We start from the raw sequence: 27492 nt of genomic DNA on the forward strand, positions 1-27492 counted from the left end.
GCTTCCAGATCTGCGGCAGAGGAGTTTCGGATGTAATGGTGGAGACATAAGATACCCAACAATTATGTTTAACCATACGGATGGCCCTACGGGCCACCGCACTCGCCTTCCGAAATAAAAGAAAAGAATCGGCCGTCTGCCGGCGGCGTTGTCTCTTCCAGGCTGCACGCATACAGTGGACAGCCCGCGCAGTCTGTATTCCACCAGGGAACGCACTTCCGTGGGCCCCAAGAGGAAGTGCCAGGAATAGAGCAGAGGGCATCGTTGAAGATGGTGTCATGAAAAAGGAGGTAACAAGGATGGGGAAATGGTCACTGCCATGGAGGTCATCAAGAACCTGCCACGTGAAATCTAAGTAAAGAGAAGACGAGCAAAGAGAAAGATCAAGACAGAAAAGGGTGCGAGTCCGAGAGTCCAAATGCGTGGGCTCACCAGAATTTAGAAACGACAGGGAAGAAAAGAGAATGAACGGCTAAAGAAGGCGTCAGTGTTCGTCAAAACATCACCCCAAAGGGAATGACGACAATTGAAATCACTTAGCACAGGCTCCGGCAAGGAGTCCAGTAGGTGTTTCAGATCGGGAAGAGAAAGAGGGGCACTTGGGGCGAGATAAATGGAACAAACGGTGTACCATTTCCTCACAAAGGTACGAGCAGCAGAACAATGATGGAGAGGCGAAGGAAAAAGTAAGGGGACAAAGGGAACATCAAGTGAATCAAGAGAGCAGAAGAGTTAGGAGCCCCAGCAACAGCTGGGGGGGGGGGGAATAGCCACGAAGCGACCATCATGAGCACCAAGCATCGGCTCCTGGAGACAGACACAAAGGGGCGAAAACCGCGAAATCAGAAGCTGGAGTTCGAGGAAATTGGCATAATAATCATGGACGTTCCATTGTAGATTGGACATCGACGAGAAGTGGAAGGACAGCAATAGAGATCAACGAACGAACAAAGGCGAAAAGGGAACACAACACGTTAAAGAAGCGCAGGATCAGGGTCAGGGTCAGCGAAGTCAGGGTTAGGGGGCATGGGTAAACTGAGTAAAGGAGGGAGGGTAGCTAGAGGACCGACCAGGGGCGGATGAGCAAGGTCCGGAGGAGGAAAAGGGGGGGAATAACCGAGGGTCAAGGACAGAAGCAGGAGGAACAGAAACAAGGGGATGCACTTCAGCAAGGGCACCAACCGAGAGGGAAGCGGGGGCCAAAGAGACCTCCATAGCAGGAACAGGGGGACGTAACCACCGAAATAGGAGGGGACGGAACGGAGCAAGAGAGTCAGAAGTAGGGGCGAGGAAGAAAGTGAAGCCTTTTTACCCGACAGGAAGGAGGAAGGAGAGGAGCCAGGCTTACACTTCTGACTGAAAGAGACAGGTGTCCCAGCAACTACGAACTGGGCAACAGATTCCAGCGTCTTAACAGGAGAAGCTGAATGAGAGCATAAACGACGGCCGTTGGGAGAGCGATGGACATCAGCACGTACCGACAGGCGGCGTGGAGAGCCAATAGACGGAGGAGAAGGAAGGGAAGGAGGATTGGAGGAAGAAGACACAGGAGAGATGACAGACTGGACAGGAAGAAGGGGAACCCTAGACAGAGAACCAGGAGGGGGACCCTTCGGGACAGAACTCAACGGAACAGAGGAGGGGGCATTGGGCGTATCAGGGTCCAAGGCCCGGAAACGGTTGTGAGTCTGAGGAAGGTGGGAAGGACGAGGAGAGGAAGAGTGCAACACGCGAGCATAAGAGACGTTAGCATAAGGCGGGAGCCGGCGAACCTGGCGCCTCGCCTCAGGAAAAGATAAACGCTCCCGGTGCTTCAAGTTGAGGACGGCTGCCTCAAGCTTGTAATGTATACACGCACGGGAGAAAGTAGGGTGGGCCTCACCGCAATTGAGCCAGTGAGCCTGGGGAGAAGTGAACTCCGATTTAGAGTGACCGTCGCCCCCAAAGGACAGAGAGAGACAGTTCCAGAGTAGCGGAGGGCACCATGCCCAAACCTCCAGCACCTATTACAGAGTCGAGGAGAGGGAATGTACTCCTGGACGGAGCACCTAGCACCAGCAAGAATGATAGACGGCGGAAGGGTCCTTCCATCAAAGGTAATCTTCACAACCCGAAGGGGTTGACGGCGACGACCATGAGGGGGACGAGTAACGAGTCTACCTGGAGAACAGAATGGCCCTGGGCATCTAAGATATGACGAATATCCTCGTGGCACTCCAGAAGATTCCAAACACCGGTAGCAACATGGGGTGGGTGGAGAGTAGTGCCAACACTGACATTCAACCGAGTGTTCTTGGAGATGCGAACAGGGGTCTCGCCAAGGCAGGACAAGGCGGCTAAGCAGGAGGCTGCATCCTGAGAAGGAACAGCAACGACACGTGCACCGAGAATGGTGGGGTGGAAAGTAACAGAGGCATCTAGGGAATCAACAAGGTGCCTATGAAGGGAGAAATTTTCAGGAGGTGCAAAATCAAGAGGGAGGAGATCAAAGTATTTGGCCCACGAAGCAGGACCAAACAAGGCCAGATACTCATCAGCACGGGAAGGAATCGAGCGAATGCGGCCGTGTCAAGGACGGCGTTGAGAACGCCCAGAGAGAGAAGGGTTAAAAGGCGTAGTAATCACAATTAGAGACTGAACCGTGCCAGGGGACGAGGTGGTCACCGCTGGGGGCTTGGGGCTCGACCCAACCACAGAGGAGGGAGGGAAGCTGAGGGGAGTATTCAGGAGGGTCAAAGGAGGAGCAAGGTCAGAGCCCAACGCAGCGGAGCCTACAGAGCCCGGTCTTCCAATACAGTCTGACTCGGGGGCTTGGTCACCCACCCCACGAGCCTGAGAGGGTACAAGAGAAACATTCATCAACATAGATACGAAAAGAAACACTTTCATTCACGAATGTGCCCCCCACACCTACCATGGAGCCACAATTAAAGACAAGACACCCAACAAGAAGCTATCGCCGATCAAGCCGGGATCCCCTAGGGGCACGTCATGAGTATATGCCCCACAAACACCACCTTAAGAACCATCAGTCCGTCGAGTTCGGATTCAGTGACGAAAGGGGGATTGACAATAAAAGATTCCCCTCGCTCGAGACGTTGGGTACTATAGTTCTACAGGTGCAAGAGTATGCACCTTCTCAAACACCCGGGCGTCAAAACAAAAGAAGGCCAAAAGAATGATCAAAACAGGCACAAGGTCAGCAGGAAATGACAACGAGAAAGGAGAAAAGGGGGGAGAAAAACGAAACAAAAGGAAAAGGAAAAGGCGTCCAGCAAAATTTGTGAAGACAGCAGCAGGAGCACAAGGCTACAAAAGGACAGGGGGACCGCCCCAAGGAGCATCACACTCTGACAGCCGCCCACCAAGCCCCCTCACGGCAGCAGCGAGCTGGATAAGGAGAGGGTTGAGAGACCAATAACCTGTAGGTCTGCCGATCGTTCCAACAAATTTTGACAGATTCTGAGCTCAGTGGCACAAGTTGTAGGATCATACTTTCTCTAGCAGCTTGTTCATTTATTCAACTGTTTCAACTAATTAACTGTGCTGGGACGATCAGTATATGTAAGACACTGATACATCGAATGATTTCCTTCACAGAATAAACATTTTGGCCAGTTTGTTGCACACTTTGGCTCTGTCATCTTAGGTGCTATTGTAACTACTGGCTTTGATGGACTCATTGCAAAAGTGTCTATGCTACTTTGCCTCCATTTAGTTGTTGCATTTTGTTACCGCTTTGAATTTGTGCCATTATTTGGATTTTTTTGTCCGATGAGGCTTGTGTGCTCTTTTTATGAGCACTGAATATTTAGTGCAATGAATAAATAAGGGCGTGAAGATGAACAAAACTATTCCCTTCACCAAAGTCTTTACCTTCACCGTTAAAATATATTAAAATAGAATATTTCTACACTTATTTACAGTATGTCTCTTTCACTCAAGACACCCAAAACCGCTCACATGCAGTGTTCGCCAACCCCAGCGTTTCCACCACCCAATACCTTGTCCACTCATACTGGGAAACACTGGCGAGTTCACCTTTTTCATAGCCCTGCCCACCGACACAGTCTCACCAGGGGCTTATACCCCAACTATCGCTCTCCAGCCAGTTGCTGGCAGAGGACTTCAGCCCCACGCTGATCGGGATCACAAACCAACACGTACAGGGGTAACTAACCCCTGGCAGAAGCCTCTAACAACCAGCTAGCAGCACTTCCCAACAGGCACCTCACTGTCGTCCGTTACTCTCCTGAGCCAATTCCCGGGTACGCCGATCGTTACCAATACTACGTTATATGGCAACTAACACACTGGATAGATCGACGGCGGCTTACTCAGTCTTCTCCCAAGACCAAGCGGAGAGTACATGGACTGCTCAAGGGAAAATTGCCCTCTTCAGTATGACTGCCTCCAGACGTCACCTCAGTGGACATAACACGACATTAGTTAATTGGACAGTACACTGGGGAAACCAGGAGGTAACACTTACTCACTGGGGAATTGACATTATGCACGTAGCACAACCTAGGTGGCGCTGATCATGATCCGCCACCTCACTAGAGGTCATCCATAGCGACCTATCTGTCTGACCAAGGCAGGAAACCAGAGCCATTTGCCACTGTCACGCCACCACCAATAGATGGCGTTGTCTACATAGCGTCCAATACCAGGGGGGTTTGAGTGCAGACTCATAGATGGCGCTAGAATTACCAGGCCACACTCAGAAGGTTTTATGGACGAGTCCATAACAATTAAGTATAGATTCTACCTCCAACCTGAAACTTTGTAGGGAATCAGGTTTGTTACTGGGTGTAGATAGATCAATTAACTTATGATGAAGTTTTGCGATTGCCAATTCTGTGTTAGAATAGTTATCTTTCAATAGCTGGACTGCGACGTCATAATTGGTGTCTCTTAGGGTTAAATTTGCAGTTGCAGCTCTCTTGAGACAATCGACTTGAGAATGGTCCAGGACGGACCGAAACGTCGTCGTCCCTTCAACTTCTAGTGTGTGGTCTGGTCAACATACTTCAGCCACGTTATTGTGACTCATCGCCTGCACTTGCAGCTCTCTTTCCCCTTTAAGGTGGACTTTTAGTTATGAGAATTAATTTATTTTATTTATAGTCGCCTGTGAATTTATTTGTATATCAAAAAGCTGGAAAAAATCATCCCAGTTTTCCTCACCTAGCCCAGTAAAAGTGGGTAGATTAAGCTTGGGAAGCTGAGGTTGGATTGACATAACATTTGATGCAATACGTGTAGTTGCATTATATTTTTATATTGTACAAGTATGGCTATGATTGAATCTAATTTAGCCCGAGTATTATCTTCATACTGGGTGTTACGGTCAACTTGAATCAGTAACCGGGTTCTTTCTGTTAACATGTCTTATAATTTCTTCCTTGATCCTACCCCAAGTCGATGGTAAGTTCTCAAGAACATTATGTGACAAGTGGTAGTGCAAAGAATAAAGGGGGAATAAACAATATGCAATTACACCTTCACCAGTATATTATTTATAGAATTACAACTACACATATTTACATTGTGTCACTTTCATCCAGGACACTCAGTAGATCTGCAGTGTTCATCAAATCCCGGTGAGTCCTCTACCTCCAGGCACATGTCGTCCACACTCAATGGTAATCACCGGCGAGTTCACCTTCTTCAACATGGGCCAGTCCACACACAGTATCGTAACGATGTCCCATCACCCCACATCCGCTCTCCAGAAACACACTGCCAGAGGCCTTCAGCAACACGCTGAAGGAGGTCTCAAATAATCACGTACTGTGGTAGCTAACACCCTGGCAGAAGTCTCTAGCAACACACTAGCATCACTTCTCAGCAGATGAACAGTACCCTCGTCTTAAAACTCCTCTTGGCCAAATCCCGGGTACGTCGGTCCATACAACACTGCATACATCCAGCAGCTAACACACTGCTACTTCCGACTTCAGCCACTTTGTCCTCTCGCATGAACAAGTCAGGAGTTCTGGACTGCTCAAGGTGAACTGCCCTCTGCTGCCCAATCGCCTCCTTACGTCACCTATGTGAACAGTAACGACATTAGCTGGACAGACAGTATATTGGGTGACCTTAAGATTGTAATTGTGTTCACAACCTAGATGGTGTGGGGATCGTTACGTCACCCACCAAAGATCATCATCAACTACAAAAAAAAAAAAAAAAAAAAAAAATCAACTACACCTCCTAACTGAGGTATGAAACAGGAGCCTTTCACAGACGCCGCACCACCGCCAACAAATGGCGTTGTCTGCGTCTCGCCAAATACTTGGGAGTTGGAGTGCGGGTACATAGATGGCGCCAAAATTGCCACTCCTCACTCCAGGAACGGTGCTGATACCATAACACTTGGTCATGGTGTCCATAATATAAAAAATCTGTACCTGATGTTTTGCCATTTATTACCACATACATCCAAGTAAGTCTCAATTTGTATTTTGACTTGTTCAAATTGACTGTAGCCACTTGGTAATATGTTTCAAGTTGTATATAGTCAAATGGTGTTAGATTAGACAAATCCTCACATTTCTTGATCTGTCTGGTCAAACAGCTTTTCCAACCTGCTAATTTCTCTTATGTGCTTCTATAATAGCTATAATTAATGATTAACCGATTGGATAATTCATTAATTAACTAATGATTAATGATTGGTCCATGTGCTTTCATAGACCATGTTACTCAGACATTTTATGTTATAATATTGGTAGAACGTTTATACTAATGCTGAATAAACATCTTAGAAAAATCAATATGATTCACTGAGAAATATAGTTTATCATTTTTGGACTGAGGCTTGTGTGTCAGTGTTACGACCCTGGGTTCTTATTTGGAAACCAGAGGTCAATTTGAACTTTAAATAACTACTATACCTTAATTGATATCATTGGATCTTGTGATAAGGATATTTAATTAACAATAACATTTACATTCATGGATCCTGAATTCCTAGGTGTGCCTTTGTTTCTGTCTGCCTTGCCAGACGTAAGACGAATCTTGGTTCTCACAGAACATTCAGACTCTCAGCTTGTTGATTATTAAATATAATAGTGACCTAGTTATCAGCTATTCTTAGAATTTTTAAAGTAACTAGTAATGAAGGTCAGTGAAGACTTGTAATGATTGTGGCTGCACGATCAGTTAGGCATCTTCCCGGCAGCATACTTAAAGAGAGCTCAGTAGGCTGTTCTCTTCCTTTTCTCTGGGCAGCTGCTGTGGTGTTCACACATTCTCTGTGGGCTCTGTTCTCCTCTTCCTCCTTCCTTTCTTCTCTCTCTTACCCTGTGTCCAAGTTAAGTACATTCCGTGTATTTACCGTGCTATTGGCTAGGTGTGTGTGTTTGTTTAGATGTATTCTAAGCCAGTGTGTTGGGATCTCTAAGGGTACTGTAGGGGACTAGTGAACCCATGTGTGCTTAAGTCTGTGATACCTATGATACAAGTGCCCTTCAGGAAAGTAGTCTTTACCCTAGTTGCAATTGTAAACCTTGCATCTTGCTTATGTGGACCTAGGTATTTAACATAAGGTAGAGTGGTAAAGTGATTTATTGTATTTATATATATGGGGGTTATTAGAGCGTTTAATAAATAAGGATAAAGCTAGGAGTATCATTTCATCCTGTTTAGAGTGGAGTAGGTGACTACCTTAGATGGCAGACATTATTCTAGCCAAACAAGTATTCATTGCTGGGAATATTCTTTCCCTGGGGGCCGGGGCTTACCTATTTACACTATTTTAGGAACCCCTGTGGTTTTTACAATTGGCCCTCTCAGTACAACCACCTGCCCCCATAACAGTCAGCTTTATAAAGTTCTGCATAAGTTAATATTGACATGTTTACCCTGGCTGTAACTGTGAGAAAACAAAATACTGTACTGATATATCGTCATAATTGATGGTTTGAATATTAAGTAAAATCCTTCACAATAAGAGGTATATCAAAGGTAAGAGCTGTAGAAATTGAGCCTTTGAAACTGGAACTCGGTTGACTTATTATGAATTAAAAATATTTAAAATAAAACCGAATAAATCCCACATCTACCTTTTCAATTAAAATAGTATACTTAATGGTGAAAGTAAACAACATTGCTAAAAGGCAAGACAATAAATTGTGTAAACTATTATATATCTATATAAATAAAAATGGAAATGCTCGTTTGTTCAAAATCGCTAATCTCCAAAAGTTCTTCACCGATTGCATTGAAGTTTTCACACAATGTTCCATGCACATCCGGCCAGGTTTTTATATACATACTGTATAGATGTCACGTGAGTGCCAGTAAGAAAACATGCTTTTTCTGAAAAACTGTGTTTTTCATGTGAGGGAAATCTTTGAAACCTCTTTACCGATTGCTTTGAAATTTTGACACAACGTTGCATTCGAATAGGCGCGTCTTTTTATATATCTACTATATACATGCCTAACCTGTAACAGGAAAAAACAAGTTTTTTTTTTTTTAAACAGCGCCATCTATTGGATGTAAGAGCAACACACGCTGTAATCTCCGAAAGTTCTTCACCGATTGCTTTAAAATTTTGACACAACGTTGTATTCGAATAGGCACGTCTTTTTATATATCTATTATAAAAATGCCACCACTATGACAGATAAAAACATGCGTTTTTGAAAAACAGCGCCATCTGTTGCACATAATAGAAACATTCACGCTATACTAAATATGTCATGAATTCCATTTCAATGTTTCTGATTGCATTGATAAATTTAATTTTCATAGATTTCAATTTATTTTATTTTTTTTTATTTAATTATTTTGTGAGACATTGTATAGCTTTTGAGCTGTATTGTTTACCATACCGTTCATTTTGTAAGTATATGTATAGGTGTCAAACCTGTGACAGGTAAAACTATGCTTTTCTTGACAAACAGTGCCATCTGTTGCATGTAAGAGCAACACACATGCTATACTATATATGTTACAATTCCATTTCTATGTTTATGATTGCATTGATAGATTGAATTTTCATAGATTCTGATTTATTTTCATTTTGATTTAATTATTTTATGTGAATTGCATTGGAATTGACCTGTATTGTTTATCATAACATTCATTGCATGAGTATAGTTTTTTTCATATTTTCATTTAATTTTTTAACTGTTTTAATTATATTTCAGTGATGGGAACATCATTTCACTTGATGTTCCCAATTTTCTAATGGGAACATCAGACCATTTGGGAAGGCATCGGACGAGAGAGTGGGGAATGGTGGGGATGACAAGGGGACGGAAGTGAGAGATGGTTGGGAGGATGAGGGGACAAGGGAGAGGGTAATGGTGGGGAAGGACGAGGGGATGGGGGAGATTGGGGTGGTGGGGACGAGGGGATGGGGGAATGGAGAATGGAGGAAAGGTCAAAGGAACAGGGGAGTGGGGCATGGTGGGAAGGAAGAGGGGATGGTGGAGTGGGGAATGGTTGTGAGACCGAGGAGACAGGTGAGGAGAAAATGGTGGGGAGGAATCGGGGACAGGGAAATTTGTTGTGGCTCAGCAACGCACATGCGTTACTGAGCCACAGCAACGCATGGCCGGGTAACGCATATATATATATATATATATATATATATATATATATATATATATATATATATATATATATATATATATATATATATATATATATATATATATATATATATATATATATATATATATATATATGCGAACAAGCCTGAATGGTCCCCAGGACATATGCAACTGAAAACTCACACCCCAGAAGTGACTCGAACCCATACTCCCAGAAGCAACGCATCTTGTACATGCGTCTTGTACATACCAGATGCGTTGCTTCTGGGAGTATGGGTTCGAGTCACTTCTGGGGTGTGAGTTTTCAGTTATATATATATATATATATATATATATATATATATATATATATGAATGTTCTCTTGAATATTTTACCCTGTTTTATGTAATTATTTTTTTGTAAATACATAATTATTTGCATTACTCTAATCAGACGTTTCTTTACTTCTTCTGGAATTTCCCTTGGTGTAACACGGGTGGGGCTTCGTTCTTATTTTAAACTTCTTTAACCTTCACACCCGTTTGTAATCTTTATTCACTTACTCAAACCAAGGGACCCCAGAGCTATACTTCAGCCGACCCCATGCCACGTGGTCTTAATTAAACCGTTTGACCGACTTAAGATTCTACAACACTTATGATGTGAAAACAGACTTCTAGCAAAAGTCTAGAATCACCTTGCGCTGTCACCACCAGACCATTACCACTGAGCAATAACCGAGGTCTGGATCGATCATGCTAATCAATAAACCTTGGGGCTTGATCCCCCACTAGTAATATATAGGAGGGATGAATTTTACTTTAAAAGTGCGGAATTATTAAAATCAAAGGGATAATGAATTCTTACGTGATGTTAGAATCTGCGGCCCAACTCAACAGGTGCTCTCAGGTCCCTACACGCGGTTCCAATTTCCCACTCTCCCATGCATAGATAGAACATTCTGGATCATTCCTACAACAACTAGTTTGTTACATTGGCTTAGAAGGCTAGATCAATCATACATCCATATATAAACAAGTAAATTAAGTGTAACTGTTTGACCAGAGCAGTAGCGTAGGGGCATGACCTAACTTATGATTAGATATTAAGGGACAGGCTGTGACAGAGAGTAAAACATCAACAACATATACAAGACAATAACACAGGAACGGGTACCAGACTCTACAAGTGTAACATGATTCAAATCAGTGAAAATTTACATTTCTCAACCTCACTCATCTGAGTCATTTTTTTTTTTTTCGTGGAGATTAACGTCTTCATTCCGTCTCAGTAAATTTGTCTGTGGAGATTTTAGGGTTTCTTTCGAGCATTCCTAGATTCCGATGATGTCATCTGCCAGTCTTCATCCTCCCTCAATCAGTCAGTCTTGAATGATTACATATTCAATCCCATTTTCAATTATTAAATATGTAATCCCATTTTAAATGAATTCATATTTATTCCCATTTTAAATGAATTCATATTTATTCCCATTTTAAATGAATGCATATTTATTCCCATTTTAAATTATTAGCTATTTTCTACCAATTAACTAGTTAAGGGTTCTTTATTGAATACAAAAAATAATGAAATCAACAATCTCACTATATACACACTATATAGAACACTATCTCCTATTTGTTTCCACCCATGTTGAGCCAATCATTAACTGCTACCAAGAAATTAAATATACTGAGAAAGGTTTAGTCATAAGAAGCAAGGAAATAACACAAAGTTTATAAACCTGTGTTTACCCAAGTCTTTCCTAATGTTAAATAAATGTCCTATATATATATATATCCCCTCAACATTCCCTTCATCTATTTACACACTTTACTCATCGCCTAACTACAGAATAGTTTACTTTGTTTAAATTACTTTTAGTACCTAGTAACAAAAAACAAATTAATTTGTGAGAAATATTGTTGTGTTCCCAGCATCAGATTGCATATATGTAACTAATATTTTTTAGTGTATACTCAAAGATCGTTTATTAAGCATAATAATGAATGATACTGCCCATTTTTATTCTAATCCACCTTAATCATTGAAGCATATAACACGTAGTTTGGACCTACAAGTGCATTACTTATTTGGTGTTAACATCTAAGAGTCCCTACAAGATTATGAAACATGCCATGTTTAGATCTCCAAGCTGGCAGCAGGCACATGTATTGTAAACATATATATAAAATGCCCAATAATAACACATTTCTATTAACCTTTAGGTAATACAGGTTAGATTGGGATGGGATGGGTTTGTTTTACTGATGTAAATCCAATGACCAAAACAACACATTGCTAAGAATATGATGCAATATTACAAAGATCCTGATATCGGAGGTTAGGTCCAGGAAGGTTGGGTTGATGCAAAATAGAATACGTAACATATAAGTAGTAAGTAGTTACATCCAACTTAAGGTTAAGGCATGTCAGGTTCATGGTGGTTGAGATGAGGTTTAAAAATAACACTTAATAAACAGTAGGTTTAACATGAGTCAAATATTTAACCTGTCTACCTCTGATGCTCCAATAGACAGAGTAATCACACAATAATAGATTCAATAGACAGAGAGTAATCACACTATCGAGATGTATCAATGAGATAATCCCAAGGAGCTGTGATGAGGGTTCGAACCTATGCACTGGGTGTTTCCATGCACACGCTCTAGAAGAACAGGCCACGAAATGGTCAAAAGGATTGCAACTTGGGTACTACTGTACCCTAGATTCTAGGATTCCTATAGGGTGCAGGATTCGTACACACTGTGTGTGTATTGAAAAAGGAGCATCAGAGGTAGAACATTCCTAGATGGCAGAGCCAGAGTGCATGGGGGGGGGGGGAGGGGGAATGAGTGAAACCCTGGTTTGGCTTCAGTGGAAGCCTCAGGAATACGAGAGGATGTAGTAGTACCCTAGGTTGAAATCCTGTTGACAAGTTTTTGGACAAGAACCTTTCTGACATTCGTTTGACTAGATCTTTTTTGACATGGACTAGACATTTTGAGCGTGTGCCTGTGAACAATGCATAAATCCCATAAACCATTATCTTACCTCTCTGCTCACCATACCCACCATGCCAGACCAGGACCCGTCCTTCTTCTGTGAGCCCCATAAACCATCAGGAGGTCTCACATACGTGTACCTATTGAAAATTTCCTCGAGATTATTTTCTTTCCTATTATACTATTTTTTTTTTTTTATCAAATTTGCTCTTTTTTTAGCGACAACGAAATTTCGTAATGTATTGTAACTAAATAAATATGGTCATACTAAGAGAAAATAAATTATGTTTAAAGTCTGTAACCGAAAATCTAAGCATTTTAGTGACTTTGCTAGAAAGCAAGAGCATCAATGTTAATTTCATTGAACATCAATTTTAAAATTATTGTTAGTATTATTATCCATGTTACTGTTATCAGTCTCCCCGTACTCACTAATATCTTTATCAATTGTATAAACTAAGCGGGTGTCGTAAGTCCTCCATTGGTGAGTTCACATATTTGCACCTGGTCACACCTACTCAACATGTGCTATTCCACGTGAGTAAATCTGTATGTAAAAGCCTTCCATACTGGATCCATAGTGTAAGTCAAAGCTAAGCATTCATGGTGTTGTCCATGTATCAACTAACACACTCTTGTCTTCTGTCCTTGTAGTGACAAAATTGACAGCAATGATGAAAATGACATGGAGTCACTCGCTATAAGTTCTGCAGGATATAATATTTAAATGCAACAATAGTTTATTTTTATAAAATATTGAGACTCAGGCTTATCATATTCAATGTAAAACATATATAAGCATAGAAATAAACAAAACATTTGTTGATATTATTGTGAGCGGTTTTTGGTTTCTATGGCACGTCCCACTAATCTTGTGGAAGCTTTTGACACGTGGCAACTTTAAATTAAATCTACTGATGTGTATTTGTGCCACTGCAATAGAGTAAAACTTTAGTAAATCTTGGGAAGCCATCAGTACTCACGTAACCTCCCTAAGGGTTAGGGGAGGTTAGGTGAGTAACTTGACCTTCCCTAACCCTAACCTAACTTCCCCGTGTTAAAACCTTCATGGGAAGGTTAGCCTCGCCTATTTCTGTCTCTCAAAGATAGACTTTTAATGTTTAATGGATGTTATTAGTTATAATTTGATTATTTGCGATTACCATTGTGTATGCCTCAATAGATGTGTGAAAAGCCTCAATAGATGTGTGAAGATTGGGGATGATATAAGCGATATAGCGATTATGAGCCGCTGCAGGTACATTTTTGGTGGTGAAAGGAATAGTTCCATGATGCCTGATCAGGCATCATTAGTCAACAATACAATTATTTATTTATGCACGCAAGCCAAGATAATAAATGCTATATTTTAGTACAGAATTTTACTATAGTCAATATTTTTTTTACTATAATTTCATATTATTAAACAATTTAATTGAAAAGAGGAATTTGCAACATATTTCTCAATAAAATCCAAATATTTTGTTCTAACTTTCACCACATCAAAGCATTCGACGTCGGCCTGGAATGTTGCAATGCCACTCTGAGGGCTGCTGTGTCACGTCTCACAATACAAGTGGCGTTAATTAATCCAAGAATCTTCATATTTTAAAGTCAGACGCTGTAGGAGATAGCTAGTCTTGTAAGATCTTTTACAAGGTTATCTTTTGTAGCTCTAAAGAAACGTGTCTTCTGTCTTGGTAATAGAGCCAATTTTTTAACTGAGCTCTTCCTAACGTCATCCCTACTTGACAGTAGTCGTCAGGTTAATTGTTGTTTTTAATTAAACATTAATTTACATTGTGACTCTTACCTCACTTGGGGTATTTTGAGTGGTTAATGGAACTATCTCTCATGTTACATTTTACAACATTTAACTAGTCACAGATCTATTTTCAAATTGAACATTTTAGAATTTCCTGTTAATGTGAAAGCTAAACTCTCACTACGTTTCATTTTGAAAGGCAAAATAAACTTCTTCAAAGAAAATTAGTACGATTATTTCCTCGATATATTCTTTAAACTCTAATGAAAACTTTTGTTGATAAGAAGTATATTGTCGCCCCTTGCAGAAAAACAGCAAACTCACGTAAAATTTGTAGTGTCAGCGAGAAGTTGGAGAACGTTGGCAATGGCACTGAAGAACCGAAGTACTTTTCTTCCTGGCACCTTGGGGTCGTCCACCATCACTGCTTCGTGTGTGGGATAACTTTCACTGACAACCACAAGATTTGGTCTGTTTGAGAGCCTGAGAAACAGCACAGCCTCTTAGTCTATATTATTTCCATTATATTGAGCCCTTTAGATTTATTAAAAAAATCAATTTTGTGTTAAATGCAAAACTGATGCAACATCTCAAGGAAACATTGAACTTTTCATTTAGAACTAGTGAACAATTTTATAACTGCAATCCCTGATTAGATCGCTTACATAAGTTGAACGTAAATTAATACAAAAATTATAAACAATTCCTGAAAATAAATCTTAATCCTGGATATCCTAAAGCACTAAATCATATAAGATCACAAACAGTAATCTTTAACGTTGCACCATCCACATATAAATGATTTTTCTTAAATTAAATTTGCATAATTATATTAACATCAATGTTCATTCCTTTAACAGGAGAGCTCGATACAGTAATATATTAATTTTTAAAGATGTTGTGGAAAATTTACCAGTGGTACTTCTATTATTTATTTGTTTATTAAATTTATTGTATTTTATTTACTATTAAATTATTTATTTAGAGAGCGGACTGTATAGATTAGACTTATCCCCCTTATATACCTCCTTCACATATTTGGGGGGGTAGTATGACCCCAGCAAACACAGACCGTTTTCTGATGTTTTTATTTGGTACAGAAAGGTGACACTGAAACTAATTATATTAATCGTCTTTTTAAAAAAATACGTTAATTTCAGTTAATCAAATCGTAGCACATGACTGTGTGTAAGGGTGTATGACGGTATGTATGGGTGTATGACAGTGTGTATAACTGTATGATGGTGTGTAAGGGGATATGACGAAGAGTGTACTGGTGTATGATGATGAATAAGGGTGTATGACGGTGTGTATGACGGCGTGTCATTGTGTATGATTTTGTGTATGGGTCTATGATGGTGTGCAAGAGTGTATGATAGTGGGAGGGTGTATGACAGTGTGTATTTGTGTATGCCGGTGTGTATGGGTGTATAATTGTGTATGGATGTATGACGGTGAACAAGGGTGTATGACAGTGTGTATGGGTATATGACATTGTGTATGGGTGTATGCCAGTGTGAATGGGTGTATGATGGTGTGTTAGGGGTGTATGGCGATGTGTATGGGTGTATGACGGTGTGTATGGGTGTATGAAGATGTGTATGGATGTATAATGGTGTGTATGGGTGAATGACGGTGTGTATGGGTGTATGAAGGTGTGTATGCCGGTGTATATGGGTGTATGGCGGTATGTATGGGTGTATGACGGAGTGTATGAGTGTATGATGGAGTGTATGGGTGTATAATGTGTGTATGGGTGTATGATGGTGTGCATGGGTGTATGATGGTGTGTATGGGAGCATGACGGTGTGTATGGGTGTATGAAGATGTGTATGGATGTATAATGGTGTGTATGGGTGAATGACGGTGTGTATGGGTGTATGAAGGTGTGTATGCCGGTGTATATGGGTGTATGGCGGTATGTATGGGTGTATGACGGTGTGTATGGGAGCATGACGGTGTGTATGGGTGTATGACGGTGTGTATGGGTGTATGACGGTGTGTATGGGAGCATGACGGTGTGTATGGGAGCATGACGGTGTGTATGGGTGTATGACGGTGCATATTTGAGGGAAGACGCAGGGACAGGATGTTGTGGTTAATTGTACTAGGACTTGTGACCTGGGTCAGGATCTTTAATTTTCGCTTTTATATTTTTTATTTTTTATTTATTAACTTATCACCTATCTGCCAAATAATTCTAAGATATTGAATAGTATTAATGTGACTATAATGATGTGTATTATTTCCTTGAAATCAAACTTGTTGTTTAATCCTTAAACTGCGCAACACGTTATACGACGTGTTGAGTAATCAACACAAAAGTGTGTTTCTCGACATATGACGTTTTGGAGTACTACGCAAGATTTAAATGGCCTGCAGATACATGGGGTCATATCACCTTACTCAGGGCGTTTGTGAACAGAAGTAATTTTTTGTTTAAATCGTGGTAAACATTCGCAGGTGTGAGAGCCTCGGTACTGAGTGTGCCACCTAAGCTGGCACATGCAGTATGAGCTCACAGCATTGCTGTTCGGCTTGTGGCCACAGCATTGCCTAAATATGTAAAAAGTATATGTAACTGGTATTATTTAGCGACGATAGTATTACAGAGGACCCCTGACTGTGATCAAAATGACCAGGATTCTGGTAATAGCAGGATTGTTGTGATAATTTGGGCTGTGTTGTAGGAGGAGTAATGATGAGGGAGGGAGGGCTGTAGCGTGCTGAATTAGTGTGGCCACCTGTTGCTGTCTGCACTTACTATACCAGCTTAGTGTTTCGCTATGGTGAGCACAACATGCAGATACTTATATATAACGTATGCATATAGTAAAGAAAAGCAAAAACAGTATGGTGGGAGGAGAACGTTGGCGAGTGAGGTAAGGTGAGGGAGGGTGTGGCGGCCAGTGGCTAGCTGGTGTGGCGGCCACTCCTTGATGCTTTTTGACACAGCACACCAAGTTTGTGGTTCATTATGGTGAACACAAATATAAATACTTATATATAACATGTATAGTGTAATAACAGCAAAAGAAGTGATGGGAGAAGCCATTTTGGTGAGGGAGGTGGCGACATCTGCATGACTTATGCTGTGTAATGGTGGCCACTGTGCTCTTTGGGCTCTATACCAGCTTAGTTGAACTGTTATGGTGAACAATACATGTAGATACTTATAAATATATATATATTGTGTGTGTATATAGTGTAATAACGCCACAAACAGCATACTTGAAGGGGGGCTATTAGTGCGTCTGGCCTTGAACCATAAGGGAGGGAGGGAGGGAGCATTAGTTGTGTGTGGCCACCTGTTACTTTATTTATATATATATATATATATATATATATATATATATATATATATATATATATATATATATATATATATATATATATATATATATATATATATATATATATATATATATATATATATATATATATGCGAACAAGCCTGAATGGTCCCCAGGACTATATGTGTCTGAAAAGGAAAAGTCTGAAAAGGTAGTTTTCAGACATATATATATATATATATATATATATATATATATATATATATATATATATATATATATATATATATATATATATATATATATATATATATATATATATATATATATATATATATATATATATATATACAAGAAGGTACATTGGGATTGTGTAGATACATAGCATAGTAATTACATTCTTGTAAAGCCACTTGTATGCGCAGCATTTCAGGCAGGAAAGTGTTACTGTCTGCCGTCACGATACAAGCTTAGTGGTTCACTATAGTGAACACAAATGTAGATATTTATATATAACGTGTATATATAATGTAATAACAGCAAAAGGAGTGTTGGGAGAAAACATTTTGGTGAGGGAGGTGGCATCAACTTCCTGACTTGTCATGCTGTGTAAGGGGTGGCCACTATTCTCTTTGTGCACTATGCCAGCTTAGATGAACAGTTATGGTGAATAAAACATGAAGATACTTATATATAACGTCTGTATATAGTAAATTAATGCATAGACAGTATGGTGGGAGGAGGATGTTGACGAGTGAGGTGTTTTTGAGAGAGTGAGTGGCGGTGAGTGGCTGGCTGGCAGGTGTGTGGTGGCCACTCATCGTTGCTTTTTGACTGTATATCAACTTAATGGTTCGTTATGGTGAACAAAACATGAAGATACTTATATATAACCTGTGTATATAGTGTAATAACCGCAAAAGTATTTGTTTATTGTTTTATGAACATAATAATTGAATCTGTAATATAGACACCATAATTTTGAGTACAGCGATGATTCACACATTTTATGATATAAATATATCACACTACACACTATTGAATAATATTACTGCAAAGAAACTAAGAAAAATCAATCAAAGACATTGAAATAATTAGGTAATAATATCTTTGTGGCAACTCTCGCCTGACAGCTGGGGCGAAGCAGACCTCGTCTGGCACTTGCTCTGTCAATGCCTCTTTTTTGGCCAGACTTCCCTCCCTATTTCTGCCAAAAGATGCCAATTACATTTTTTTTATAGTTTTTCCGGTGATCAGGGAAAGCAAATCAACACTTATATAAAGACGAAATATTTTTTTCGCCTCTGGGTGTTGAAAGCCAAATTGCCCAGAGCAGCTTAGGGGTTAAGGATAATATAAAACAAATAATCTCAAAAGTTTAAAAGAAACATATTGATAGGGAACATCTTGGCGAGCTGACAACCCCTGTCTGGTGGTCTAAACATGTGACAGTGTTCCTCACACCTTCACTGGTGTAGGCTGCCTACCAGCCACAGCCGCCACAGCCGCCACCGCCACCACCATCGCCAGCACCGCCACAGCCGCCAGCACCACCACAGCCGCCACAGCCGCCACCGCCACCACCATCGCCAGCACCGCCACAGCCGAAACCGCCGCCACCACCACCACCATCGCCAGCACCGCCACAGCCGAAACCGCCGCCACCAACGCCACAGTCGCCACCGTCGCCGCCACCTTCGCCTCTACCAACAACCGACACCACCGCCACCTCCACCACAGCCGCCACCTCCGCCACCACCGCCGCCGCCACCGCCACCGCCGCAGCCACCGCCACCATCACCTTCACCACCGTCACAGACACCGCCACAGCCGCCATCACCATCACCGCCGCAAGCACCATCACTGCATTTTTCTTGGACTGTCAGAAAGCCTGTGACACAGTACCTCACAAAAGGCTGTTACAAAAGTTGGAGTAACAAGCAGGAGTGAAAGGTAAGGTGCTCCAGTGGATAAGGGAGTATCTAAGCAATAGGAAACAGCGAGTAACGGTGAGGGGGGAGGCATCAGAGTGGCGAGATGTCACCAGCGGGGTTCCACAGGGCTCTGTACTCGGACCCATGCTGTTTCTAGTATATGTAAACGACCTTCCAGAGTGTATAGACTCATTCCTCTCAATGTTTGCTGATGATGCAAAAATTATGAGAAGAATAAAATACGACCTGGACAAACTGGAGGAATGGTCTAGAAAATGGCTGCTAAATTTCAACTCAGGAAAGTGTAAAGTAATGAAATTAGGCGAAGGGAGCAGAAGGCTGAACACAAGGTACCATCTGGGAGGTGAAATCCTGCAAGAGTCAAATAGAGAGAAAGATCTGGGGACGATAACACACCGAACCTGTTCCCAGAGGCCCACATCAACTGGCCAACATAAGACCTGCCTTTAGAAACTTGTGTAAGGAATCGTTCAGGACCCTGAATACTACTTATGTAAGACCAATCCTGGAGTATGCAGCTCCAGCCTGGAGTCTATACCTAGTTAAACACAAGACGAAGTTAGAGAAGATTCAGAGGAATGCCACCAGACTGGTCCCGGAACTGAGAGGAATGAGCTATGAGAAAAGGCTAAGGGAGATGAACCTCACAACCCTGGAAAACAGAAGAGTAAGGGGAGACATGATAACCACCTACAAAATTCTCAGGGGAATTGACAGGGTGGACAAAGACAAACTCTTTAGCACGGGTGGAACACGAACAAGAGGACACAGGTGGAAACTTAATACCCAGATGAGCCACAGAGACGTTAGAAAGATTTTTTCAGTGTAAGGGTAGTTAAAAAATGAAATGCATTAAGTAGTGTTGTGGTGGAGGCTGACTCCATACACAGTTTCATATATAGATATGATATATCCTAATACGCTCAGGAATCTGTACACCAGTTGATTGACAGTTAAGAGGCGGGACCAAAAAGCCAGAGCTCAACCACCGCAAACACAACTAGGTGAGTACAACTAGGTGAGTACAGCCCCCACTACCACGATCTCCGCCATAGCCGCCACCGCCACTAGCACCACCACAGCCGACACCGCCACTAGCACCACCACAGCCGACACCGCCACTAGCACCACCACAGCCGACACCGCCGCCAGCACCGCCAGTACCACCACAGCCGCCACCACCGCCAGTACCACCACAGCCGACACCGCCACTAGCACCACGACAGCCGACACCGCCACTAGCACCACCACAGCCGACACCGCCACTAGCACCACCACAGCCGACACCGCCACTAGCACCACCACAGCCGACACCGCCGCCAGCACCGCCAGCACCGCCAGTACCACCACAGCCGACACCGCCACAGCCGCCACCACCGCCACCACCGCCAGTACCACCACAGCCGACACCGCCACAGCCGCCAGCACCACCACAGCCGCCACCACCGCCAGTACCACCACAGCCGACATCACCGCCAGCACCGCCACAGCCGCCACCACCGCCAGCACCGTCACAGCCGCCACCACCGCCAGCACCGCTGTAACAAGAGAGCAGTACATAGTGGTACAACATGAACATCATAACAGCATGAACAAGCCACGTGGAGGATGAACGAACCACAGGCGTCAGTCAGGCGGCGGCAGACAATGCAAAAGTTACACCTCTGTACCAGTTAACCAGGAGGACAGGTCAGCGGTTACCAAGTCACGAAGAGGTCAGAATAATCTTCAGGGGTTAACCCCTAAACATCAAATGCAAAACCATCATATTCAGCTGAGGAGCAGATCATGGGAGGGACAGTAGAGTGGGTGCAGCCAAGGAGGACGGTGTGTGTGGACTCAGGGAGGGAACATCATCTCCAGGAAAACTGTGGAACAACATACGAATAAGTACGGCTCTCTTGTACTAAAGCACCTCTTTCAGTATTCATGGCCTCTAGTAGGGAATATAGTTATGGAGTGTCTTATTTAATTATTCAAATAAAGTCATGTATTGTTAAGTGTTATTAAATGTGTATTAATGGTTCCTTGTCTTAGTGATATTGGGCCTACCGTCCCCTTTGCCCTAGTGACCTAGTGTCCGTAATTATCCAGTACTCCTCCCCCCGTCCGTCCCGTGTTGAGGTGTTAGTATTGGGTGTGTCCCGCCTTATTCTTGTGTACACTATAGTTCCCAAGTGGTCAGGATTATTCGAGTGTCAGGCCAGGATCCTTGTACCGTTCAATTGTTCCCTACACCTGTCCTGGTAGGTTATTCCATCTGCAAGACCTACGAATCTCACTCCGGTCCCCTGTCCGGTAACTCAGGGTGGTGGCAGCGTCACTCGGTAACTCATACGATAGGCTGTGACTACGATTATCTCCATCTGTCTGTCTCACTCTCCCTCACTAGTGTCTCACTCTCCCTCGCTCTCGTTCTCGTTCTCGCTCTGCCTCACTCTCTCTCTCTCTCTCTCTCTCTCTCTCTCTCTCTCTCTCTCTCTCTCTCTCTCTCTCTCTCTCTCTCTCTCTCTCTCTCTCTCTCTCTCTCTCCTTCTCTCTCTCCCTCTCTCTCTCTCTCCCTCCCTCCCTCTCTCTCTCTCTCCCTCCCTCTCTCTCTCTCTCTCTCTCTCTCTCTCTCTCTCTCTCTCTCTCTCTCTCTCTCTCTCTCTCTCTCTCTCTCTCTCTCTCTCTCTCTCTCTCTCCCTCCCTCTCTCTCTCTCTCTCTCTCTCTCTCTCTCTCTCTCTCTCTCTCTCTCTCTCTCTCTCTCTCTCTCTCTCTCTCTCTCTCTCCCTCCCTCTCTCTCTCTCTCTTCTGTGTACTGGTTTACGTCTTCGTATGACGGCCCGAGTGTTAACATCTTACATGACTGGTTGAGCATCCGTTATTACCATAGGAAGAACAAAGATTGCACGGTTGGCTCAGTGGTAGTAGCGGGGTGCGCGGTCGAGATATTACAATATGGGTTATTACACCGCCACAGCCGCCACAACCGCCAGTATTGCCACAGCCGCCACCACCGCCGGCACCGCCACAGCCGCCACCACCGCCAGCATCGCCACAGCCGCCACCACCGCCAGCAACGCCACAGCCGCCACCACCGCCAGCATCGCCACAGCCGCCACCACCGCCAGCACCGCCGCCAGCAGCGCCACCACCGCCGCCAGCAGCGCCACCACCGCCACCACCGCCAGCATCGCCACAGTCGCCACCTCCGCCAGCACCGCCACCACCGCCACCACCGCCGCCACCGCCGCCACCACCGCCACCACCGCCACAGCCGCCACCGCCGCCACAGTCGACACAACCGCCAGCACCGCCACCACCGCCAGCACCGCCAGCACCGCCGCCAGGACCGCCACCACCGCCAGGACCGCCACCGCCGCCAGCACCGCCACAGTCGACACCGCCGCCACCTCCGACACCGCCGCCACCTCCGACACCGCTGCCAGCACCACCACAGTCGACACCACCGCCAGCACCGCCAACACCGCCGGCAGCACCGTCACAGCCGACACCGCCGCCAATCCCACCGCCAGAACCGCCACAGCCGACACCGCCGCCACCTCCGCCATTGCCGCCAACACCGCCGACAGCACCGCCACAGCCGACACCGCCGCCAGCACCGCCACAGCCGCCACCACTGTCACAGCCGACACCGCCGCCACAGCCGCCACCGCCGACTCCACCGCCACCACAGCCGACAACGCCGACACCTCCGTCACAGCCGACACCTCCGCCACAGCCACCACCGCCACAGCCGACAACGCCAACACCTCCGCCATAGCCGCCACCTCTGCCACCACCGCCACAGCCGCCACCACTGCCACCACCGCCACAGCCGACAACGCCGACACCTCCGCCATAGCCGCCACCTCTGCCACCACCGCCACAGCCACCACCACTGCCACCACCGCCACAGCCGACAACGCCGACACCTCCGCCATAGCCGCCACCACTGCCACCACCGCCACAGCCGCCACCACTGCCACCACCGCCACAGCCGACAACGCCGACACCTCCGCCATAGCCGCCACCACTGCCACCACCGTCACAGCCGCCACCACTGCCACCACCGCCACAGCCGACAACGCCGACACCTCCGCCATAGCCGCCACCACTGCCACCACCGCCACAGCCGCCACCACTGCCACCACCGCCACAGCTGCCATCACTGCCACCACCGCCACAGCCGCCACCACTGCCACCACCGCCACAGCCGCCACCACTGCCACCACCGCCACAGCCGCCACCACTGCCACCACCGCCACAGCCGCCACCACTGCCACCACCGCCACAGCCGCCACCACTGCCACCACCGCCACAGCCGACAACGCCGACACCTCCGCCATAGCCGCCACCACTGCCACCACCGCCACAGCCGCCACCACTGCCACCACCGCCACAGCCGACAACGCCGACACCTCCGCCATAGCCGCCACCACTGCCACCACCGCCACAGCTGCCACCACTGCCACCACCGCCACAGCCGCCACCACTGCCACCACCGCCACAGCCGCCACCACTGCCACCACCGCCACAGCCGCCACCACTGCCACCACCGCCACAGCTGCCACCACTGCCACCACCGCCACAGCCGCCACCACTGCCACCACCGCCACAGCCGCCACCACTGCCACCACCGCCACAGCCGCCACCACTGCCACCACCGCCACAGCCGCCACCACTGCCACCACCGCCACAGCCGCCACCACCGCCACAGCCGCCACCACTGCCACCACCGCCACAGCCGCCACCACTGCCACCACCGCCACAGCCGCCACCACTGCCACCACCGCCACAGCTGTCACATCTATCACCCTTCTATTTTCTTGACAATATTTTTACCTAATTTCCTCTCACACCAGACAAATGATTTAAAGCCAAGTGCTGCTACTTCTACTAAAGGGAAGCTAGCACTATAAGCATTGCTTATGCAATATTGGTAAGAATTGGGGGCCCATCCGGGATTTAAAATATATTTCTATTTATATGTGATATGATGATTCCAAGATATATTTGTGCAGAAATGTAATATATATAACTGCTATTTTACCAGACAATACTGTAGATCAGCCAATGTAATGGAAATCGTCTATAGAAAAACTAAATAGTTTTGATCCACGAATGATAGTGGTTACTGAGTCCTAGAAACATAATCAGCTAACAAATTACTATAGGTTTTCAACCTTGGTTCTGTTTACATGAATTTAGAGGAGAGCATAGTTAGAATATTACAAGACTAGAAGTGCATGCCAAATTTTTCCACATCTTTTGTTAGTCTGTTTATGGCACAATACTATTGCACTGATGACTATTGTTAATTAACATAAAATTGTTGTCTAATGTATACTTATCTCTGAGCTTATCAATAGATGATTAATGACAATACTGTCTCTTTAACATAGCTAATTGGTTTGACTTCATTGGGTTCAAGACAAAACTATAGTATAAATATAAAAACTAATGTTTCATCACTATGATGTGAATAAATACTTTGAGAATTTGTCAGGGAAGAGCGGGAGGCTGGAGGTGAGGGTGAGGCCTCGGTGGGGCGTCCAGGAGGCCACCTTCAGTGCCTGGGCTCCCTGGGGACTGTAGGGCTGCTGGATGTACATACTGCACCTGTAAATAATCAGTAGTGAATCTTAGGCTTTGATTTGACACAATACTCTATTCCTTGGTATTGCAGTATTTTACCAAAATATGTTGTTCAAATTTTTAAAGCCAGTACATTTTCACATAATTAAAATGTTATCATTCTTTTTTGTTTGTGGATTTGCAGGAATTTAGTGTTTTAACTATTCCCAAAACAAATTGACCTGATAAATTTTTATTTACACAAATATATATTTTTCTAACTATGGATTCAAACATTTATATATATATATATATATATATATATATATATATATATATATATATATATATATAAATATATATATATGTGGCTGTTATATTTGGTTGTTGATACTCAACAGTGATTGGCTACAGTGGTTTCCTCAGTGGACACGGGTCTTTTTTAATCCTATCTTAACTAAATGGCAGTCATTCACGCGAGGCCACAGCAACGCTTGGCTGGGTACTGCTAGTATATATATATATATATTATATATATATGTATATATATATATATATGTATATATATATATATATGTATATATATATATATATATATATATATATATATATATATATATATATATATATATATATATATATATATATATATATATATATATATATACATATATATATAATATATATATATATACTAGCAGTACCCAGCCAAGCGTTGCTGTGGCCTCGCGTGAATGACTGCCATTTAGTTAAGATAGGATTAAAAAAGACCCGTGTCCACTGAGGAAACCACTGTAGCCAATCACTGTTGAGTATCAACAACCAAATATAACAGCCACACACAAAGCTACAGAATTGTGGCCATAAAAAAGTTCAGGTCATTCGAGATCACGTTGTACCTGGCCGCGTATTACGGCCACGCGTTGCTCAGCAACACATGTGCGTTGCTGAGTCACGGCAACCATCCTTGTTCCCGAGTCCTCCCCACCATTTTCTCATCACCCGTCTCCTTGGCCTCCCAACCATTCCCCACTCCACCATCCCCTTTTCCTTTCCACTATGTCCCACTTCCCTGTCCCTTTGTCCTCTCCAGAATTCTCCATTCCCCAAACTCCTCGTCCCCACAATCCCAAACTCCCCCGTCCCTTCGTCCTTCCCCCCCATTAACCCCTCCTTTGTCCCCTCGTCCTCCCCACAGTCTCTCACTTCCGGCCCCTCGTCATACCCACCATTCCCCAATCTCTCGCCCAATGCCTTCCCAAATGGCCTGATGTTCACATCAGAAAATTAGAACATCAAGTGATCTGATGTTCTCATCACTGAAATATCAGAAAAAGAGTTAAAAAATTAAATGAAAATATTTAAAATAAAAAGTTAACTATACTCACGAAATGAACGGTATGGTAAACAACACAGTTCAATTCTAATGCAATTCACAAAATAATTAAATCCAAATGAAAATAAATCAAAATCTATGAAAATTCAATTGATCAATGCAATCAGAAACATTGAAATGTAATTGTAACATATTTAGTATAGCATGTGTGTTGCTCTTACAGGCAACAAATGGTGCTGTTTGTCAAGAAAAGCATAGTTTTACCTGTCACAGGTGTGGCATCTATACTAATACATATGAAATGAACGGTATGGTAAACAATACAGCTCAATTCCAACACAATTTCACACAAAATAATTCAATAAAAATTAAATAAATCGAAATCTATAAAAATGAAATTTATCAATGCAATCGGAAACATTGAAATGGAATTCATGACATATTTAGTATAGCGTGCATGTTGCCATTAAGTGCAACAGATGGTGCTGTTTTACAAAAACGCATGTTTTAACCTGTCACAGGTGTGGCATCTATATAGTAGGTATATAAAAAGACGCGCCTATTCGAATGCAACGTTGTGTCAAAATTTCAAAGCAATCGGTGAAGAACATTCGGAGATCACAGTGTGTGTTGCTCTTACGTCCAACAGATGGCACTGTTTTTTAAAAAAATAATGTTTTTTCCTCACACAGGTTAGGCATGTATATAGTAGATTTATATAAAAAAACGCCTATTCGAATGCTACATTGTGTCAAAATTTCAAAGCAATCGGTAAAGAGGTTTCGAAAATTTCACTCACATGAAAAACACATGAAAACCACAGTTTAAAAAAAACATGTTTTTTTTACCGTCACAGACGTGATACCTATATAGTATGTATATAAAAACCTGGCCGGATGCAAATGGAACATTGTGTAAAAATTTGAAAGCAATCGGTGAAGAACTTTTGGAGATTAGCAATTTTGAACAAATGAACATTTCCATTTTTATTTATACTAGCAGTAACCGGTCACGCGTTGCTCTGGC

At 43.5% G+C, this 27492-nt stretch overlaps 2 protein-coding genes across 2 annotated transcripts; both read right to left on the bottom strand.

The window, feature by feature from the left end:
- Positions 1-19098: 19098 nt before the first annotated feature.
- LOC138371039 (holotricin-3-like) lies at positions 19099-19476 on the bottom strand. The gene has a single exon (XM_069335683.1). It carries the CDS (start codon positions 19474-19476, stop codon positions 19099-19101), a length of 378 nt encoding a protein of 125 aa, XP_069191784.1.
- Positions 19477-20584: 1108 nt separating this feature from the next.
- LOC138371040 (calphotin-like) lies at positions 20585-23722 on the bottom strand. The gene is made up of 3 exons (XM_069335684.1): positions 22784-23722; positions 22416-22419; positions 20585-21108 (listed from the first exon to the last, which is right to left on the bottom strand). The coding sequence occupies exons 1-3, from the start codon at positions 23720-23722 to the stop codon at positions 20585-20587; spliced, it is 1467 nt and encodes a 488-aa protein (XP_069191785.1).
- Positions 23723-27492: the final 3770 nt, after the last annotated feature.

The sequence above is a fragment of the Procambarus clarkii genome, chromosome 34 (genome assembly GCF_040958095.1).
Source record: "Procambarus clarkii isolate CNS0578487 chromosome 34, FALCON_Pclarkii_2.0, whole genome shotgun sequence".
In the NCBI taxonomy this organism is placed as follows: Eukaryota; Metazoa; Arthropoda; class Malacostraca; order Decapoda; family Cambaridae; genus Procambarus; species Procambarus clarkii.